General features: G+C 36.4%; 1 protein-coding gene across 14 annotated transcripts in view; it reads left to right on the top strand.

The window, feature by feature from the left end:
- Window positions 1–20,479, top strand: part of PARD3 (par-3 family cell polarity regulator) — a 653,831-nt gene that overhangs the window by 374,336 nt on the left and 259,016 nt on the right. For all 14 annotated transcript variants that reach the window (XM_059404392.1, XM_059404389.1, XM_059404386.1 and 11 more), the window contains exons 8-11: window positions 11,261–11,386; window positions 12,504–12,889; window positions 16,999–17,138; window positions 19,506–19,634. In XM_059404392.1, the coding sequence (XP_059260375.1) occupies window positions 11,261–11,386; window positions 12,504–12,889; window positions 16,999–17,138; window positions 19,506–19,634 (781 nt within the window). The remainder of the gene's footprint in view (window positions 1–11,260; window positions 11,387–12,503; window positions 12,890–16,998; window positions 17,139–19,505; window positions 19,635–20,479) is intronic.

Here is a 20,479-nt window from a genome sequence, read left to right as displayed (position 1 = left end):
CAGCCCATCTGCTTTCTGGGAACCATCAGTTTGTTCCCTGTAGTTAAGAGTCTGTTTCCTTGTTTGCCTCTCCTCTTCTGCTGTGTTTTTTCTTTTCTCTTTGCACGTTTGTTTTCTCTCTTAAATTCCACATATAAGTGAAATCATATGGCATTTATTTGTCTTCCTCTGACTTACTTTGCTTAGCATTGTACTCTCTAGTTCCATCCATGTCATTGCAAATGGCAAGATCTCATTTTTTTAATGGCTGAGTAATATTCCATTGTGTTTGTATACATGTATGTATGTGTGCATATACATATGTATGTGTTATATATATAAAATACATATGTGATATATATATCTCACATTTTCTTTATCCATTCATCAGTTGATGGACACTTCCACAATTCGTCTATTGTAGATAATGCTGCTACAAATATTGGGATGCATATATCCCTTTTAATTAGTATTTTTGTATTCCTTGGGTAAATACCTACTAGTGTAATTGTTGGATCATAAGGTAGTTCTGTTTTTAACCTTCTGAAGAACCTTCAAACTGTTTTCCAGAGTAGAATGCACCAGTTTGCATTCCCACCAGTGAATGCCGGAAAGTTCCCCTTCTCCACCTCTTTGATGGTACCTGTTGTTTCTTGGGTTGTTGATTTTAGTCATTCTGACAGGTGTCAGGTGATATCTCATTATAGTTTTGAATAGATTTTCCCTGATAAGTGATGTTGAACATCTTTTCATGTTTCCGTTGGCTATCTGGATGTATTCTTTGGAAAAATGTCTGTTCATATCTTCTGCCCATTTTTAATTGGGATTATTATTTTTTGGGGTGTTGAATTTTAAAATTTCTTTATATATTTTGGAACCTAACCCTCTATCATATATGTCATTTGCAAATATCTTCTCCTATTCCATAGGTTGCCATGTAGTTTTATTGTTTATTTCCTTTGCTGTGATGCTGTTTTACTTTAGTCGTCATCTTGTATTTCTTTTTTTTTTTTAATTTAATTTTATTTTTTTCAGTGTTCCAAAATTCATTGTTTATGCATCACACCCAGTGCTCCATGCAATACATGCCCTCCTTAATACCCACCACCAGGCTCACTTCCCCCACCCCCCTCCACCCCCCTCCCTTCCAAAACCCTCAGTTTGTTGCTCAGAGTCCACAGTCTCTCAAGGTTCATCTTCCCCTCTGATTTCCCCCAACTCACTTCTATGTCCAGCTCCCAATGTCTTACATGTTATTCCTTATGCTCCACAAGTAAAACCATACAATAATTGACTCTCTCTGCTTGACTTATTTCACTCAGCATAATCTCCTCCAGTCGCGTCCATGTTGATACAAAAGTTGGATATTCATCATTTCTGATGGAGGCATAATACTCCATAGTATATATGGACCACATCTTCTTTATCCATTCGTCTGTTGAAGGGCATGTTGGTTCTTTCCACAGTTTGGCGTCTGGGGCCATTGCCGCTGTGAACATTGAGGTATAGATGGCCCTTCTTTTCACTACATCTGTATCTTAGGGGTAAATACCCAGTAGTGCAATTGCAGGGTCATAGGGAAGCTCTAATTTTAATTTCTTAAGGAAACTCCACACTGGTTTCCAAAGTAGTTGTACCACTTCTGTTCCCACCAACAGTGTAAGAGGGTTCCCTTTCTTCACATCCTCTCCAACACTTGTTGTTTACTGTTTTGTTAATTTTAGCCATTCTAACTGGCATAAGGTGGTATCTCAATGTAGTTCTGATTTAAATCTCCCTGTGAAAAGGAACTTTTGGGATTTTATGAAGGTCAAAAGCTTCTGCACAGCAAAGGAAACAGTCAACAAAACAAAGAGGCAACCCATGGAATGGGAGAGGATATTCGCAAATGACACTACAGGCAAAGAGCTGATATCCAAGATCTATAAAGAACCCCTTAAACTCAACACACAAAAAACATAATCACATTAAAAAATGGGTAGAAGACATGAACAGATACATCTTGTATTTCAAAAATAAAGTTACCTAATTCCCATCCAGAAGTCTTTATTCACAGTTTCATTACCTTGAAATCAATTTTCACTTCATACATATAATTTGATTTCCTCCTGATGTAAATGTCAAACATACCCTTCTTATTTACATCACAAATGCTACAAGGGGGTTATGCCAAATAATTGTCATTTTCTTTGGTAGAGAAACTATGTTTTATATTTTATTTTTTATATTCCTAGGACTTAACCCATAGGTATTGCTCAGTAAAACTTACAAAATTGGGGTGCCTGGGTGGCTCAGTGGGTTAAAGCCTCTGCCTTTGGCTTACGTCATGATCCTGGGGTCCTGGGATTGAATCCCGCATTGGGTTCCCTGCTCAGTGGGAAGCCTGCTTCTCCCTTTCTCTCTGCCTGCCTCTCTGCCTACTTGTGATCTGTCAGATAAATAAATAAAAAATCTTAAAAAAAAAACGTGTGGGCACCTGGGTGGCTTAGTTGTTAAGCATCTGCCTTTGGCTTGGGTCATGATCCCAGGGTCCTGGGATTGAGCCTCTGCATGGGGCTCCCTGCTCAGCAGGGAGCCTTCTTCTCCCTCTCCCACTCCCCCTGCTTGTGTTCCCTCTCTCAGTGTGCCTGTCTCTGTCAAATAAGTAAATAAAATCTTTTAAGAAAAAAATAAGAAAAACAAAGTAGAAGTGTGAATGAACCTATGACCATCCATATTAGCTATGGCATTGCTGTGTTAGATATAGATAAATAAAGACATATCCTGGTTTGATAGTTAATGAGTTTTTCTGAGGTTTCTAATAACGTAATGTAATCTTAGGTATTTAAAAAGCAAGAGAAAAATGTATACTGCAGACATTGGGTTTATGAAATTACAAGATTTAAATTGGGTTTTAAGGGACTTAAAAGTCCAATGGAAAAATATGTATAGAAAAAAATCCGTGTCATGTGTCAGAAGAACCGCACACACAAGTGCCTTTGGGATTGAGCAGAAGGATGGGTGTCACGTGCTGTGGGGTACCCTCAGCAGAGCCGTGGAGCTTGGTCTGTTCTGTGAAGGAAATATGGGAGTCATGCTCATGACATTCTGGAGTGATATTCTTTCCTAGGAGGAGAATGTATGAAAGGAAGATGCCACATCCACGTGCGCATGATTTGGTAAGAAATAACGAGTCAGGGACTTGAGACAGAATTTATTATGAGATAGCGCTGGAGAGATGGTTACAAAGCTCTTTGTGAGTGACCAATGAGACTTCATTCAGTAAATAATGGAGAAATTGTTAAAGGTTTTCAAGAAATATGACTTTTTTTTTTTTTTTTTTAAGTAATAGTTTTTCTTTTACCTGGATTCCACAGTATAACTTTCGGTGGATATTAGACATCCTTTTCCCTGTGGAAACCACAGGGAATATGGCTAAAGCAGATTCTTTTTTTTTTTTTTTTTTTTGAAAATTTTATTTATTGAAGAGAGAGAGAGAGAGAGAGCAATAGATAGCAGGAGTGGGGTGCCAGAGGGAAAAGCAGGCTCCCAGCTGAGCAGGAATTGTGACGTGGGGCTGGATACCAGGACCCTGAGATCATGACCTGAGCTAAAGGCAGATGCTTAACCCACTGAGCCACCCAGGCGCCCCGAAGCATTATTATTCTTAACAAAGTACAGTCTATTTCTCTGGGTCTTTTCTGTAATGGACATTTCCCATTTATATATACATTCCTCTTTATTCTTAGATGTGTGGTCTTTGAACTCTTCTTTCACAGTACTTTTTCTTACACAAATAGTAGTTACACGCTTGTGTTTATTTTATCCAGGAAGTTTTTTGGGTTATTTTTTTGTTTGTTTGATTGTTTTTTTTTGTTGTTGTTGTTGTTGTTGTTGTTTTTAAAGATCTTGTATCTACCAGGGAGTACTCTTGTTTCTATGCATAGGGTATATCAGGGCTTGCCAAACTTTTTCCAGGGTCAGATATTCCATTTTGTTGCTTTGTGGGACATGGAGTTTCTGTTGCAAGTATGCCGTTCTGTCATTGTAGCCTGAAGGCAACCGTAGCAACGAGAACCAAATGAGTGTGGCCATGTTCCAGTAAAGCTGCATTTAACAAAATGGGTGGCAGGCTGAAACTTGGCTTGTGGGCCGTAATTTGCCAGCCGTGCTCTAGAGAACCAAACAAATAAAAATGCCCGTCATCAGGGTGTTTCTATTCTAGTATTTTTTTATATCAAAAAATCCCTTCTCTGTTTCCTATTCATAATATTTGTCAGCGAGGAGGTGCTGTGGTGGCCGAGAGTCCAGAGTTTCATTGTCACTTACTGGTTGATGAAAAGTCTCTCTGTTGTAACTGTATATTATTTCCCACCAACATTTCCCCCTAAATCTCAGGAATTCTCAGAAGGTGGCAAATTAAAAAACCAAACTCTTTCAACATCCTCCCATTAGTACTAAGTAGTCACAGAACTCTTCTTCCTATATCTGATTGTCACTCATAAGAATTAAGGAAAAATCCTAAGTCTTTAACTGGGAAAGCAGCCCTTGGTATGAAAGGGAGGGTCTGAGGGTGTGTGTGTGTGTGTGTGTGTGTGTGTAGCTTTCTGCTAACGGTTCATGCTGGCTCTGACTTAATAATCCCATCTAAGCTCACTTTATATATATGAAGATATTTTCCTATTTAGAGTATCAAGTGAGGAGTCAGCACTACACTTTGAATTGCTGTAGTAAAGTTTCTTTTCATGACTTCTTCCCCTTGACTTTTTGTTTTATAATAACAGTGAAAACAAAAAGTTCATTTTCTTTCCAGAACTTCTTGTTAGGAATGTTGTGTTACATTTCTGTCAGTCATTGACTAACTGGCCACATGTCAGCTTCATGTTCTTGGCAGAGGTGTTGTTCAGAACAGTTCAGATTTTAAGACCAGAGATCCCTGAGATGGAACCCAGCTCTGTCTTTTGTTAAAGTGTAGCCTAAACCACTTATCTTCACTTAGTCTCAGTCTTCTCATCTAAGGGGTGGATACTCCTATGACTTCATGTGGCTTAAATAGGAAAATATATGTGGTTATAAATTACAGCATTTAGCGAAGTATTTGGCAGTGACAGCTAATAAGAATGATGTTTCAGGGGTGCCTGTGTGGCTCAGTGGGCTATGCCTCTGCCTTCGGCTCAGGTCTTGATCCCAGGTCCTGGGATCAAGCCCCGTATCGGTCTCTCTGCTCAACAGGGAGCCTGCTTCTCCCTGCTCCCCCAACCTCTCTGCCTGCCTCTTTGCCTACTTGTGATCTTTGTCTGTGAAATAAATAAAATCTTTAAAAAAAGAAATGATATTTCTTCATCTTCTGTTGTTTATCTTCCTGTAACGTGCCTTATAATTCCCTCCGTGTTGTTTGTTGTTCTGGTTGTTAGATAGGTGCGGATGAGTCTACATAATAGTGGAAAATGATGTTTTTTTTTCCTTCTGTTTTGAATCCAAGATAAGAATTTATGGCTGTCTTAAGTTCAAGATTCACAAAAACAGTTGACCCTCGGACAATATGGGTTTAAATTTTGTGGGTCCGCTTGTAAATGGATTTTTCTCCTAGTATAGTACTGTAAATGTTTTTTTTGTCTTTCTTATGATTTTCTTGTTAACACTCTCTTTTCTTCAGCTTAGTTTAAGAATACAGTATACAGGGGCACCTGGGTGGCCCAGTTTGTTAAGCATCTGCCTTCAGCTCAGGTCGTGATCGCAGGCTCTGGGATGGAGCCCTGCATTGGGCCCTTTTTGCTCATCGGGGAGTCTGCTTCTCTCTCTCCTGCTCCTCCCTACTTGTGTTTTCTGTCTCTATCTACATGAAATAAATAAATAAAATATTTTTAAAAAAGTATACAGTGCACATAATATACAAAATATGTGTTAATTGACTTACATTATCAGGAGCAGTAGGCTATTAGTAGTTAAGTTTTTATAAAGTCAAAAAGTTATATGCAGATTTTTTACTACACTGAGGTCAGCACCCCTAACTCTGTGTTGTTCAAGGGTCAACTGTATACACTACTTTAGTCTGTTGAATTTATGTGTTAATGAAGAATTATAGCCAGTTGGAATTTCATAGAACTAGTTCATTTCAGATCATTGTAGAGTTTTGAAATTGGTTATCACTTTTCAAAGAATGAATATGCTCTTTTGTGTTCCGTTTTAATTTACTTCTGAGAAAACACAATTTAACTTTATCAGCTGAATCTGTAACCTTTTGTCTGAAAGTTTTCAATTGTGCATTCTTAGCTGTAGACTTGTTTTAATAATGGACTACAATAAATACATAGGCTTTAGACAGAAAAATGTAGCTTACATTTAGATAAATCTTGCCTCTTTAAGTGTAGAAGTATGATGCCTGTCATTTCTGTCCTCAGCTGCAGGATTTCTCTATTTTTATTTACTTTTGTGTTGTGGTGGTTCTTCATCTTATCTATTAAAGATTTTAAAAACTTACGATTTTTTTCTTTTTTTTTAATTTGGACCTTCTTTGAACTTTCTTCTGTTTGGGTCTGCTCTGATGGCGGCTGTGGTCCTCAGGGATCAAATGTAGGTAATTGTGGGCCCCTGTTAGTGTTGAGCGAGGTGAGAGGGTCTTGCTCTCGCCATCCTGTCCTTCCCACTCCTACTCTGCCTTCATGACAGTGGTGGTGTTTAGACTATGTCAGCTTTTATTAAGATGAATTATGATCATTTCCATACAGCTGGGTGGCAGTTGTGGGAGTTTACATTATCAAAGCAAAGCTCAAACTGGCTTAGCCAATTTAGATGTCAATAAAACATTTGTTACTTATTTTCAGTTTTATCATTGGTTGTAATTTATACTTAGAATTGAAAATGTTAACATGTATGACTGAGTTTGTTTTAATTAAGTGTATAATTAGGCTAATGAACCTTGTATAAATGTAGTGGTGCAATCCTTAATATAATCTAAGCAGTTAAATTTCTAATTACACATCCAAAATCATGTACAAAGATGCAGCATTTCAATGGCTTGCTTTCTGTGACTGTATTCTTCTTCTTTGCCCTCCTCCCCCACTTTTGGTGAGAAACATTACTCAAAAGCCCCAAGAAAGGGTTTAAAGAAATGTGTGTAGATTTGCATATTTTTATTGTAAGAAAATTATTCAGAAATGAGAATTGTACTTGGTGGATGTAGTATTTTTTTCCCAAAATTTTGAAAAAATACAGGAAACAATAGAAACAGCTTAGGCTTGGGGATCCGATGTAGCAGAAAAAAAAAATCTGTGTGCTCTAAAATCACGTGTGCTGAGAAGTTTACATTAGATTCACACAGAAGGTGAAGGAGGTTCTTTTCCTATACCCCCAGCCCTCCAAACAGACCTTCATAAATCAGACCCTCCACATTTCTCCTGTGTCTATCACCACTGCTCATTCCCTGGAGTTCTGCTCCCAGACTGTTCCCCTCACAGAGCTCACCCCACTGCCTCTTTTCCCTCTTCCTCTTCATAGCTTTTGCAGAGTGACTTCTAGTTCTTACAGAGAATCATTGTCCCTGATAAGGAATTCTGGTTCCTACTGCCTAGAAGAAAAACTAGTCTCTATCCTAACACGTGGACATGCCAGAATGTTTGGAACTTCATTATTTTCAATTATGTTTCTAATAAGTGTTAAAGACATAATAAATATGTCTTTAATAAAGTGTTCTAGGGACCACAACACCATAGGCATTCAGTTCTTTATTATTCCAGAACAAATACTAGTTGTGGGTTGAATTTGCAAAATATATACCTAAAATTTATTTTTAATTATACTGTTTATGATGGCTTTAAATTGAACGTGGGAAGTATGAAAATCTATCTGCTTGCACTCAAGTTTTTCAGGAAGATGAAAGTGTTATAACTAACTGTTGATTTCCCATCAGAGGGTATTTTTCATTCTCAGTCTCCCTGTTATCAGTTCAATTTTCTTGTGAAGTTTTTTTTTTGATAGTTCATTCCCATTCCTTTTGTAATCATTTTCACCTAGTGAAGCAAATGAGATAATTTTGCAGATTGTACCACTTTACTTTTAAATTAATCCATTCTTTTTGAGAGAATGATTCTAATAGTGTGGTCAAGTACTTAGAAATCAGCAGGCTACTAACTTCTCCTTAATTCAGTCTGTTCCGTTGATTCCCTGATCACTTGCTGTGTTACTCAGGGTGAAATTCTTCCTCCTCGCCCCCCGCCCCCCAATAAGTTCTCTAGTCCCTAGCACTGAGAAAAAGAACTTCAAGGTTTTTGCATCTATTTTAACAACTTTGGATGCTAAAAGCCTCATTTAATAAAATTCTGTTTATGTTCCATGTAAATGTGATGGTGTATTTGTTTATGATTCGTAACATTTTTCACTGTGTATTGGGACTACTGAGGAATTAAGCTGTATGTGAGGACTTATTCAGAAAGACAAGCCATTGAATTAATGAAGCATGGCATGCTTTTTTACTTTGGATTATTATTCTAGAATGATTCCAAGGAGGAGGTAGATTATAAAAAAAAAATTGTTATCTAGATGAATATAAATCCATAGACTTATTCATCTGAAAATATTGATGCCACTTACAGATTTAAATTACATATTTTCAGGTTGTGTTATTTTAAACTGTGATAAATACTGAAAGGATCTATCTGGGGTAAATTTATAAATTTAAACAAATTTTCAGTACTAGTTAAGTGAGTAATTTTCATTAAACATAGTCTGTCTCTGTCTCTTATCTGTCTCTATATGCATGTATGTATGTATACATATATATATATGTCTCTCTCAAAGTATTCTGTAGGCTATTTTAGAATACATAAAATATTTCAGAATACATAAAATATTTCAGAATACATAAAAGCATAATCATTATTCATCACTTTAAGATTGCAGGGATAAGATTGTAATGTTACTGAGAAACTGCTCACGATTTCAGCAATTTAAAACTAGCTACTTAACTGGAGTGACTCTTAGTAACGCCTGCTTCTGCTGCCCATGGAATGCGTGCACTCCAAAAAAGCACTCTTGGTCCGATGAGGTAGCTTTTAGCCACAGTCATGGTACCACGTGTCTGCTTGTGCTGTGAGTGCCTGTGGTTGGCCGGGCCATCGTCTCCTTGAATGTGGTCCTTCTATGCAGTTGCTTCGATGGTGAAGTGGCCAGATGCCTTCTGTTTCCCATACTGTCAATAACTATGATTTAATTTGCCTTCTCAGATTATTTTTTCTCATTCAGCAGAATCCTTGATGTTTCTTAATAATTCGATTCCTCTCACGGGACACTTAATCCATGACACGTAGAAACACACTTACACAATAGGGACGTGTAGGGAGAAGGTCGTGGGCATGATAACATTTTACCAGTAACTTAATTTTGGGTGTGTTGTGTGGGATCGCTTTCTTTCACGTACGACTCTGACAGTGTGAAGTTGCTCATGCAACTGTGTTAGTGTACTTTGTTCTGACCTTTGAGCTGAGAGGATTTTTATGTTTGTTTAATTCCAATACATGGTAGTAGGTAACCAAAAATCACCTATGTTGTAATGTTTTTTTTACCAGTCACTAAGATGTATAGACTCTACAATACTATATACTATATATGTGTGTGTATGTGTGTATACACACACACACTATACATTAGTAGGTATTGATCCTCAAATGGCGTCATTTCAAAAGGTGATTTAAGTATTATCTCCTCTAATTATTTTTGCAAGTTGGTGGACTTGACCTTAGTAAAACGTGTTGTTCTATACTTAATACTAAAAATTAAAATGAAGTTAAAAAATGATTCTCTTCGTGAAAGAAACAAATTTAAGTTTGCAGGAATACAAGTGAAAAAGACCCTCGCTCTCAGGTTTGCTTATTTCAGTCCAATCATATATTTGGTATAATTAACATCTGTCTGAAAAAAAGGATCTGGATCTAAATTTCCTTTCACTTGTATTCTATTTTGCAAAAAAATCTTGTTAGAAACAAGAGATTTGTTTGCCTCAGCTAAAGTAACTCTGTGTTGGTCTGTTGAGACCTTGCTGCTAGTTACGGGCTTGAGTGTGCATTGGTGAATCCCATCTTCTCTTCTAGGAGCTTACAGTGCACTAGTAGAGAGAAGGTGTGTATATATGTAACAGTTACGGAGGAGTGAGATGAATGGCCCCAGAACTGTAAACATCTAAAAGAGGAAGCTATTTGGGTAGTTTTTTTTTTAAACCGGAAAGCCTATATAGGACACGGCAAAGTGTATTCTGTTGAAAGATGTATATCCATATCTGGGCTAAATAGGAAATATCTTCAACTTTAATTTTGACAGGATTCTAAATTTGAGTATCTATATGAATGTTATCTCTAAATATTAGGATTATGAAAGAAAAATCTAAGCTTTGGACAGGCCCAAAATAGATTCATAACAATTTTTAACAGGCTCATCATGTAGAATTTATGTTAGCTGTTAAGTTAGTCACAGCACCAGAACTAGGTAAAGATTCCTGTGGTCCCATAATGTTTGCTGCTTGTCCCAGGGTATCTAGAATGTTCTTTCTCTCAGGCAAGACCTTAGTATTCTAGACCAGGTACATGGATAATTTTTGCCTTTTTTCTCCTTATTGGTCTCTAGAAGTTCATTGAGGCTTTCCTTTCGACCTTCATTTGGAGCACACATTGACAGGATTTGAACCATTGACATTTGAACCTGTCCCTGGCTTTCTCCTGTTTGTCTTCAATTGGGAATAATGGCAACAATTTTTTTTCCTTTTGGGAAACCTAACAAGTTTTGAAATTCAGAATATTAGGCACCATCAAATGCAGATGCCCAGATTGGAAACTTTGCTATTTTTCTTTGCCTGTGTACGGTGCGCTGAGGTTAACCTTTCCTGGTTACTTGCGCTCTCACGGGGAGATGGGGTTGTTGTCAGCTGTGTCCCAGCTGGCTTAGAACAGAAAACTGCCAGAGTTGTCCACAACCACACGTTCAGCTCTGCTGCACACTGCGATGTCCACTGAACCATCAGACGAGCTCTGTCCGAAGCAGTTCGAAGCAGAGACCGAAGGACACGGTTTGTTTTGGAAACAGAATCCTGACCCCCAGAAACAATTTCTTTCATTTATTGAGGGGATCCCTTGCTGCAGTTTATTTATACTGTTGTGCTTTCGGTGTTGGTGTGATTTTCAAATGTATTAATAACAACTTAATGCGCTCCGTTATCAGGAAGTCTTTGTAAATATAATACCAGCATTAAAACAGGAGGGCATTGTGCATGGTGGAAATACTACGTGTGTAATGATTTGCATTCTTAATGTTCCAGAACCCTGGGGTTGTTAGTAAAGCGATTGGAGAAAGGTGGTAAAGCTGAACAAGAAAAACTCTTTCATGAGAATGATTGCATTGTCAGGATTAACGATGGCGACCTTCGAAACAGAAGATTTGAACAGTAAGTGCGTGTTGGCTGCACCGCTCTCTCTGGCTTTCGGTGTGAGAGAGTGAGGTCTGCTGAAATGCCCCAAACAACATGTCTGCGTCTCTGTCTTTATACCAGAGAGGAGTATTTTCTGTCATTACCTGGCTTTTAAAAATCTAATCAAACTCCAGGTAATTACTACCATTACACTGTATTTCAAAATGCCCTCCGACCGACAGAGTGCTTCTTAAAATATTATGGGCACAATTTTTAGACTTCACAGTTTGCTACTTCCTCACCTTTTGGAAAATATGCCAGTATACTAGGTTTTATTATACTTTGCCTCACATTTCCAACTTCATTGCACGTAATGACTCCCCATATGAATAAGCAGGGAAAGCTCCTTTGAACCGTAGTGTGTGGTCTACTCAGATTTTCTTTGTCCTGATTCAAGTCCTTATGCAGTTGGAAAGAAGAAAGTTGTCCGGTGCCTATCAAACAAAGCAAGAATGAGCAGAAATCAGAAGGACTTTGTGTAGGATCTGAGTAGGGAACCCATGCGAGGTGCAGCAGGTTCTCAGGCTGCTCCTGGAAGTGCACCGGGACCAAAACTCTACACATTTTGAGTCCCTGAGACCATCCTGGTGTTCTTGAGAATTTTGCATACGCAGACTTGTGCTCATGTTGTTGATGATGGATAGCTGATTTCTCTAGTTTTCTAAGTATATTTATTTCTTTAAAAACTCAAGTGGCCCTGTGTAATAAAATGTAGTTACTTCTTAAATGTATTGAATGATGATGTGAAGAGAAGACTGTATTTAATTTCTCTTCCTGTTGTAATTATAGTACCTCTGTTGTACTTAAAACTATTACTTAATAATTTGTGATTGAGAGCACAATATTTTATCTGTAGTTACAGATAATTTTTTAATTTTTGTTAAGAGAACGAGAAATTTATATTTGGAGAAACAGCGATGCTTCTGTCAGAGCTCGCAAACTTGATTGATAAATGGGATATTAGAATTTTGTTTTTCATTTTCAACAAAGTCTGTCAGTTCTCGTTGCTTCATTAGCATATGTCATTAAGCTCATAATATCTTCTAGGCTGCCAGTCTCAGTTTGCTAATTTTCCATTCTTTCTCAAACCCAGAGCACAACATATGTTTCGCCAAGCCATGTGTACACCCATCATTTGGTTCCATGTGGTTCCTGCAGCAAATAAAGAGCAGTACGAACAACTATCCCAAAGTGAGAAGAACAATTACTATTCAAGTCGCTTCAGTCCGGACAGCCAATATATTGACAACAGGAGCATGCATAGTGCAGGACTTTCGGCCCTGCAGAGAGCTCCTAGACCGAACCCCCCGTCCGAGCCCACAGACTCTCACCCCCGACTTCTACCTCAGAGTACACACCCATCCGGAAAACCACCATCAGCTCCGGCCCCAGTACCGCAAAATGTATTTAGTACAAATGTAAGCAGTGGTTATAACACCAAAAAAATAGGCAAGAGGCTTAATATCCAGCTGAAGAAAGGTATGACCCACCTTGTTTTGTTTTATGAAATTTTTAAATTTTATTTTATTATTTTAAAGATTTTAGTTATTTGAGAGAGAAAGAGCATAGAAGGGAAGAGAAAGAGGGAGAAGCAGACTCTCTGCTGAGCAGGGAGTCCGTTGTGGGAACTTAATCCCAGGACCCTGGGATCATGACCTCAGCTGAAGGCAGACGCTTAACCGATTAAGCCACCCAGGTGTCCCTATGGAATTTATTTTAAAAATCAAATAGCTATCCTGTTATTATAGGAAAGAACTGATACAATGATTTAAAGTATTTAAAATTGCAGTTTTTATGCTTTTCAGATTCATTTTGCTATGTGAGAATTAAAGTATGAAATTCAGAGTAAATAAGGCTTTAAAAATAAGTTTCTGTGAAGAAGGTAGCAGTTTCTACTGTGGTAAAAATTTTTGGTAAAGGAGGAAATTGGTTTTAGGATATACTGTTAAACCCAAAACAAGAGCGAGGACTTGACTGTTTTGATCACACCACTTGATGTCCAGACATAGCTCTCAAAGAGGACATTAGCGCTTCTCCATTTTAACCCCATCATTTTGGTAAGGGCAAGTGATGGATTGATTTGAAGCTGTCAGTGGTTCATGGCAGAACGTAATTTCACCCAGCAGGTGGCTCCTTGTCTGCTACTTTCCCAGACTTTTATACTGCTTTCCTTCCTTAAGATGGCAAGGGAAATTCTGATGGACCTTGCTAAATCTTTACTATGTACACCTAATATCAATTTATTTATTTAAGTATCCTTTCAATAGACTGTGTACCAGAAGCATGCTTTTCCATCTTGTTCTTGACAACTCAAAGCAGACTGCTTGGCTTGATTTTCTGATTTCCGAACACTGTCCTCTCCAGGCACTGGGTTACACTTTTGCTGTTAATCATCCATTTTAGCTGGGATTCTGATACATGTTTTAAAATCGTCTCTTTCAAAATGGTGTCATAAAGAATATTTCTCTTTTTATGAGCTCAGCCAACTCCTACAGTTAGGTGAAAATGCATCCAAGAGAGGTTGAGTGATTTCCTCAAGTCGCATGGCGTTGGCAGCAGATTGTTACGAGAACATTTTCCATATCCTGACATTTAGACCGTTCTTTCCATTTGGAGTAGGGTTTACAAGGTTGTAAACTCTGAGATTCCTATTTCCTTTCTAATCATATTCTTCCATTGAACTTTACATGAACCACAAACTCCTTATTTCTGGTTACTGACTTTTAAGCTCCAAATACTTGGTTGACATGATCAGGAATTGACAGCTTTACTCCATTTTTGAAACCTCTTACAAATGCAGAGTTATGTCAGCATAAACCCCTTTTAGCTTTGTTAATTCCTAAATGAGGTAAGTATCAGATCCTATCTTCTTTCCCTAATCAAATGACAGGCCCTTGTTTTTAAGCAAAAACACAGTAAGAACCACAAATGGAATTGTATGAAAAAATAAAATTCTGCTTGGGATCTCTCAGTGGAGGAAAAATATTTTACTTGGCCATTGTCATAAAGATATTAGTTCATAAATATCTTTGCCCTTTTACACTAACAGGCGTATTTATTTAGTTAATTACAGTTTTTTTACACAATTCTATTTTAACAACTTAGGATACAATATGAACTTTTAAATGAAGTGAAATTTGACTTGCCATTAAGAGAGGAATTCTTTTAAATGCAGAAATTAGTTTATTTTAGTAGCCTTTTAAAAGATAGGTTACACTGACATAGCTAATTGAGAAAGACTGTGCTCAGTCATCAAGATCAGAAAAGTGGAAACTGGTTTTCTTTTAAACATTTTTTCTGACTTTTGAGTATCCTCATAGCTCTGTCTTGATTTTAATTTACTTTGAGAATGTGTGACGAAAGGTAGAAACCAACCGTACATTCTGTCAATACTTACAAATACTTTATATGAAAAATAAGTTTATGATACATAAGAGTGAAGAATGCTGATTCTCTTTGATTAGTGCTGAAGACAGTTATTTTAATAATAATGATTGTATGAGAATTGAACCAGCTTTCATTGTAGCTAACATAAGATTTTTACTAGTTACAGTTGTTACATGTAACATTTTTAATGAAGTACATGAAGAACATAGGGTGTGTCCATGTTGAACTTTAAGCAAAGTTCAGAGTGAGCTGACATGCTTTGAATGATAGTTCTTTCATAAACTGATAGCAGTTCTATGTGCTAAATGGAGAAGACTTCATGATAATGATTCTTAGGCATAGTTTAGAAAGCCTAATTTAGGAAACATGACAAAATAGAATAGCCCTTATGTACTTGCTTTCATAATTATGATTTCTTAATATTTATTGCCATTTTCCATTCTCAGATACCCTGCTCTTTTGTAGAAATTAGCTTTTTAATAAAGTCAGAAGAGAAGGTCAGTAATCTGTTTCAGTCAGTGCAAAATGTTTTGTTGGCTTTGCTAAATGAAAATTGATATCTATTTATCTTTCTTTTAAAGGTCATTGCCTGAACTTTTAGCTTACAGATTTAGGGGTTATTGCTGATATTTTAATAGTATTGAGGTTCATATAACAATCAGTCTTTGTAGTTCATAAAAATTAATATTGCAAAAGGAGAATAATTTAGAATTCTTTCTTAATAAATGTTATTGCAAGTCATTAGAGTTTCATGAAAGCACAGAGACATATGGAAAACTCCCAGCAGAATAATTAGGAAAATTTCATATAGACAAGATGCCATTCAAGTTTTCAGCACAGAAGACTCAAGAAATTAACAGTCTAGGCATATTAAACTGATTTCAGACTCAAAGTAAATGAATGTTTTGTTTGAACTTGAGAATATATATGGTAGGTTTTGCTACAGGTATATCAACTTTATACTTCTTCTTTAACCCAAATTTTCATTCAGTTACTTGCCCATATTTATTTGCTTACAGATTTATACTCTTGCTTCTAGTTTTATACTGAGTGCTGTATCAAATTAATGTATCCTTTCATAGATTTTTCACCTTTATGTAACCCTCTGTTCTTCCCACATGAACAAGTATTTCCTACTGTCATTTTGACTGAAATGGAACCTAAGATCCTAAAGAGTAATTTTTTAAAAAGCTCTGGTAGAAATTAATCATTATTAGAAGTGTTATAAAAATGCTGTGATTCATTAGAAATTTGTTATAGTCTTGACATTTTTTTCTTGGCTCATTTTGGCTTGTTGTGTGTCAGTTCTAATAACATGTAACTGTTTTCTATACTGCATCGCACTTATGAGTGCCTGTCAAGAAAGCTGCTGAAGAACCTAAAATTGAAATTATGCAGACCAGCACAGTGATCTGTAAATGCCTTATTGATTTTAGTATCTTTAAACATAATATCATGGTCCTTACACTTGGTAGCTATGATATGAGGTGGTGTCTTCCCTGGGTAATGTGCCTTTGTTTTTTAATTATTTATTTATTTTTTATTTTTACAATTGATTTATTGGTTGAGAAATATACATGTTAAGATTAAGGTAAATAGAAGAGAACTAGGCAAATATAATATGGTTCATCCTTTAAGTAAATCGTTCTAGTGCTCGCTTCGGCAGCACATATATTAAGTAAATTGTTCTAATTATAGTATTGGGAGGTTCTGTTATCTAGAAAAATCTCTTTTTTTACTATTTTTTTCTGTCTTCCTGACCATTTTCTCTTTCCTTGCTCCTTTTCCTACTCTTTAAATCTGGATACCATGATTACACAATATTAATTGATATTTGAGGTACCATGGGTTTTAACAGAATTTTTTTCCACATGGAGATATTAAGTTTATTTCACATCAAACATTTTGACCAATCTAAAAACTTTTGGCAGTCGTATTGGTATACTACCTTTCATCTGTCTTGGACTAGATTCCCATTTCTTCTTAAAGAATTTTGGTATATAGCCGTTTAAACCTTCCCTGATTTAGTCTGTCTTGGGAGAGCTGTTCAGACTTCAGAAGTATTGAAAGCAGTGTAGGCCATTGTGAAAATTACAAAATGTCAAGCCGAGGAAGAAAATAACAAAACCTTTCTGTACCATACACGTGAAATTCAAGATATCTCATTTTATTTACGTTTTCTGTTGTCGTTCTCTGTGTAGGTACAGAAGGCTTGGGATTCAGCATCACTTCCCGAGATGTAACAATAGGTGGCTCAGCTCCAATTTATGTGAAAAACATCCTCCCAAGAGGGGCTGCCATCCAGGATGGCCGACTCAAGGCAGGAGATAGACTTATAGAGGTGAGTGCCTTCTCTAAGTTGAAAGTTCCATAGTTCTTAAGAACTTTCATTTTTAGGGGCCAGTTCTTTTTCACCTCTTCATAAATATGAAGTTAAATTATATATGTTAGAAGTGTGCATCATAAAGCAGTGTATTTCTGCTTTACTTCGACTTGTTTCCATGTTATTTGATGAGAAATATCTTTTCATTGAGTGTACTCATAAATTTTTAGTTACTCAGATATTCGGTTTATGAGGTAACATAACATTTGTCATTATGTAAGTACAGTGTCTGTTAGGTTCTGTTTCTAGATGGCTTCAAATTTATGTCTGGCAATATAGAAATGATATCTACTTTGTAATCAGAACAGAGACAAACGAAGTAAATGAAAACAGTGTGTCTTGATGAGAGGAAATCTTGAAATGGCAGCATGGAGAATGAATTGAGACATAAAAATCAGATGTCAGAAAAAAAAATTTCCTTTCTGTACCTCATGAGTTTCGGTTCATTGGTCTTTGAGGCCATCTCAGACATACATAAACATACCTAGACATTTCTGTGTGTGTGATTGCTTATGTATGTAGAAGTAAAAGGAAGAAAGATTGAGAAAAATAGATTAGTTGCTTTTCTTAGTGTTTTCTTCGGAAAAAAAGTGTCTGTATTTTTAGCAGCAGATACCGCCTTTCCTAATTATTAACTAGTATTCAAACACTGATGTTAAACTACATTTTTGTGGCATTACCCTTTCTTCTTTACTCGTAGCTTCATATGTGGTTTTGAATTCCCTAGATCGAGCTCTCCTAAAGATTTCTTGAGAAGTAATGGAGAAGGGGATTGCCTTCCAGATTTTTCTGTGGCTACATATTGGGCCTAGATTTCTTAAATCTTGCTCTTTTCCTTTGTGTCTTGTTCTTGTGATACCATTTTTTAAAGGGGCACTGGTAGAGGCTAACTGGAAGGAAAGATTCGGTATAAATTATGTTTAGAGCGTTGTTTCCAGAAAGGGCCACTTGTCCTTGGGGCATAAATTGAGTAGTATTGGGCCAAGTTTGCCGTTACAGCTTGTTTTATGTAGTAGGAGACTCAGCTGGGACTTGAATGTCGTTGTCTTTGCCTCTGAGTCCAAAACATGTCTGTCGTCCTCTTTCTGGCACCAGCCCCACTTTCTCTTTCCTCCCATAATTGCTTTACTTTCAACACATTACAAAGGCTTTTGTTTTTCTTTTTGAGCAATGGGAAGAGCCTAAAACCTCTGTTTCTTCAGAGTTAGGCTCTGTTTTCTGTAGCTATCTTCTTTATTTGAAACTACATTTTCACACATCTTTTAAACCTAACTTTCTAGTATCTGTAGTTGCATTGACACGTCAACAGTTTTATGGGCAGTTTTTCTGAGCATCTATATATTTGGAAGCATACTTAAAGTATCAAGTCACTCTTTTGTTTAAATCTAGAAATTTTTCCTTTCTTTGAACCTGTTACTACTTATCAGTTTTGTGCAGTCACTTAAATAGTAGTACACTGAGCAGTAGAAGATGGTTTTTAGTGGAGAGGGAAAGGTCCCAAAACGTATTTTAACTAAGGGTAATTTTGATATCACAATTTAAATAATATACTTTATTGCCATGGACAAAATGTTATTTTTCTCTAAAATGAATACTACCAAATAGGTTTTAAAAGAAATTTGCACTCTTATTTTTTTTAAATATATAGTGCTTTCTGATAATGTTATTGTTCTTCCTAAAGGTAAAAATAATGAGATTCCCCAGAAATTGGTTATTTCAAATCTCTCTCTCTCTCTCTCTATCTTTTGTAGGATTCTCTTAAAAATATTGAAGAATATTGAGGTATTACTACCTCAAAATACTGCTACTCCTCCACAAATATTATTACTTTGCACTCTTCTTTAATGTGTGTCTTTAGGGATAAAAATTGTCTTTATAAGTTTCAGTAAAATTTCATTGAAAGTTTTACCAAAATACTTTTAGTGTGTTTCTTCTCTAACAGCAACACCTTTTGGTTTGGGTATAAGATCATCTATGATACATAAGGCCATCAAGATATCTCAGTCCAAAGCCATTAAGTTTTGTGTTAGCATAATAATTTAGATATATTTGTTTATTACTGGTTATTTGTTAATACTCTGGTAGCTGTGGCTTTTGGCTTACTAATAAGCGCTAAAAGATTTTCCACTTCCTGTCTCATTTCTAGATACCTAGGCTATGTTTCCTTATTATCTACAACAGCCTGATGGTTGCCAGATCATGGCAGAATTTCCCATGAAATGCACTGTGCTCTGTAGGAGACATGGTACATTCTAGGATGTGTGTCTTTTCTTCTGTCCTATGTTTGCACAGCATTGCAGCTGAAAACTTTTTATTTGTTTTCAGGTAAATGGAGTAGATATAGCAGGCAAATCCCAAGAGGAAGTCGTTTCCCTGTTGCGAAGCACCAAGATGGAAGGGACTGTGAGCCTCCTGGTCTTTCGCCAAGAAGATGCCTTCCACCCAAGGGAACTGGTGTGTAAATTTAGAGCAGATGAAAGATTTCTGATGCACACAAGCCAGGGATCTGGGCTAGCCACCTGATGGCCAATGTTTATCAATACATTTTCGAAATAGTTTCTATATTTTATATTTTTTTCAGTCTTAACTTAGCATAAGCATTCTTTTCTTACATTCGTTCAGTTTTGAAGATAGATATCCATAATCCAATTTGATTATAGAAATCAAATTGCAAGGATATTTTCTAGGACAGCAAATGTTTATTAGTGAACACTTTCAGATGGACTGATTGAATACAGAGACGTTGATTATTTCATAACTGTCACTTCAAAGGCTGTTGTTGAAAACTTGCCATCTTCTCCACTACATACGACAAATGTTCATATTTCAGATTTTCATAGTAATCTAGCTAAGCCAAGTAAAGCTTCTTGCTTAGTGTTGTATGAAAAGGAATACCTTAATTAGAGTATTACGATTGAAAGTAAGGAGACCTGAGTGGTAATAAGCCCCATGGCCATTAATTACTAATATTGACATTATTTGAAATGACAAAGATGAAATTAAAAGGCATTTGTTTGCAGTTCATTTTATTTTTTAAATGTGCATCAATATGTCTAAATATAAGAGGTATTTACATAGTATTGGTGTGAATGAAATATGTATACTAAGTTGACATAGTTTGAATGTTTTTCTGCAAGAAGTGCCAGGTTTCATTTATTATGTAAAAACAACATAATTGGAGGAATCACTTTTATCCTTTGATGTGGTAAGAAAATTGTTTTATTTCAGTACAAGTGGTATTTTAAATATTTCAAAACAGATTTTAGTTGGGCCATTTTAGAGCGTTTGACATCTCTTTC

This window comes from Mustela nigripes, chromosome 6 (assembly GCF_022355385.1).
Source record: "Mustela nigripes isolate SB6536 chromosome 6, MUSNIG.SB6536, whole genome shotgun sequence".
NCBI lineage: Eukaryota > Metazoa > Chordata > Mammalia > Carnivora > Mustelidae > Mustela > Mustela nigripes.
This window is presented reverse-complemented; position numbering and strand designations above follow the sequence as displayed.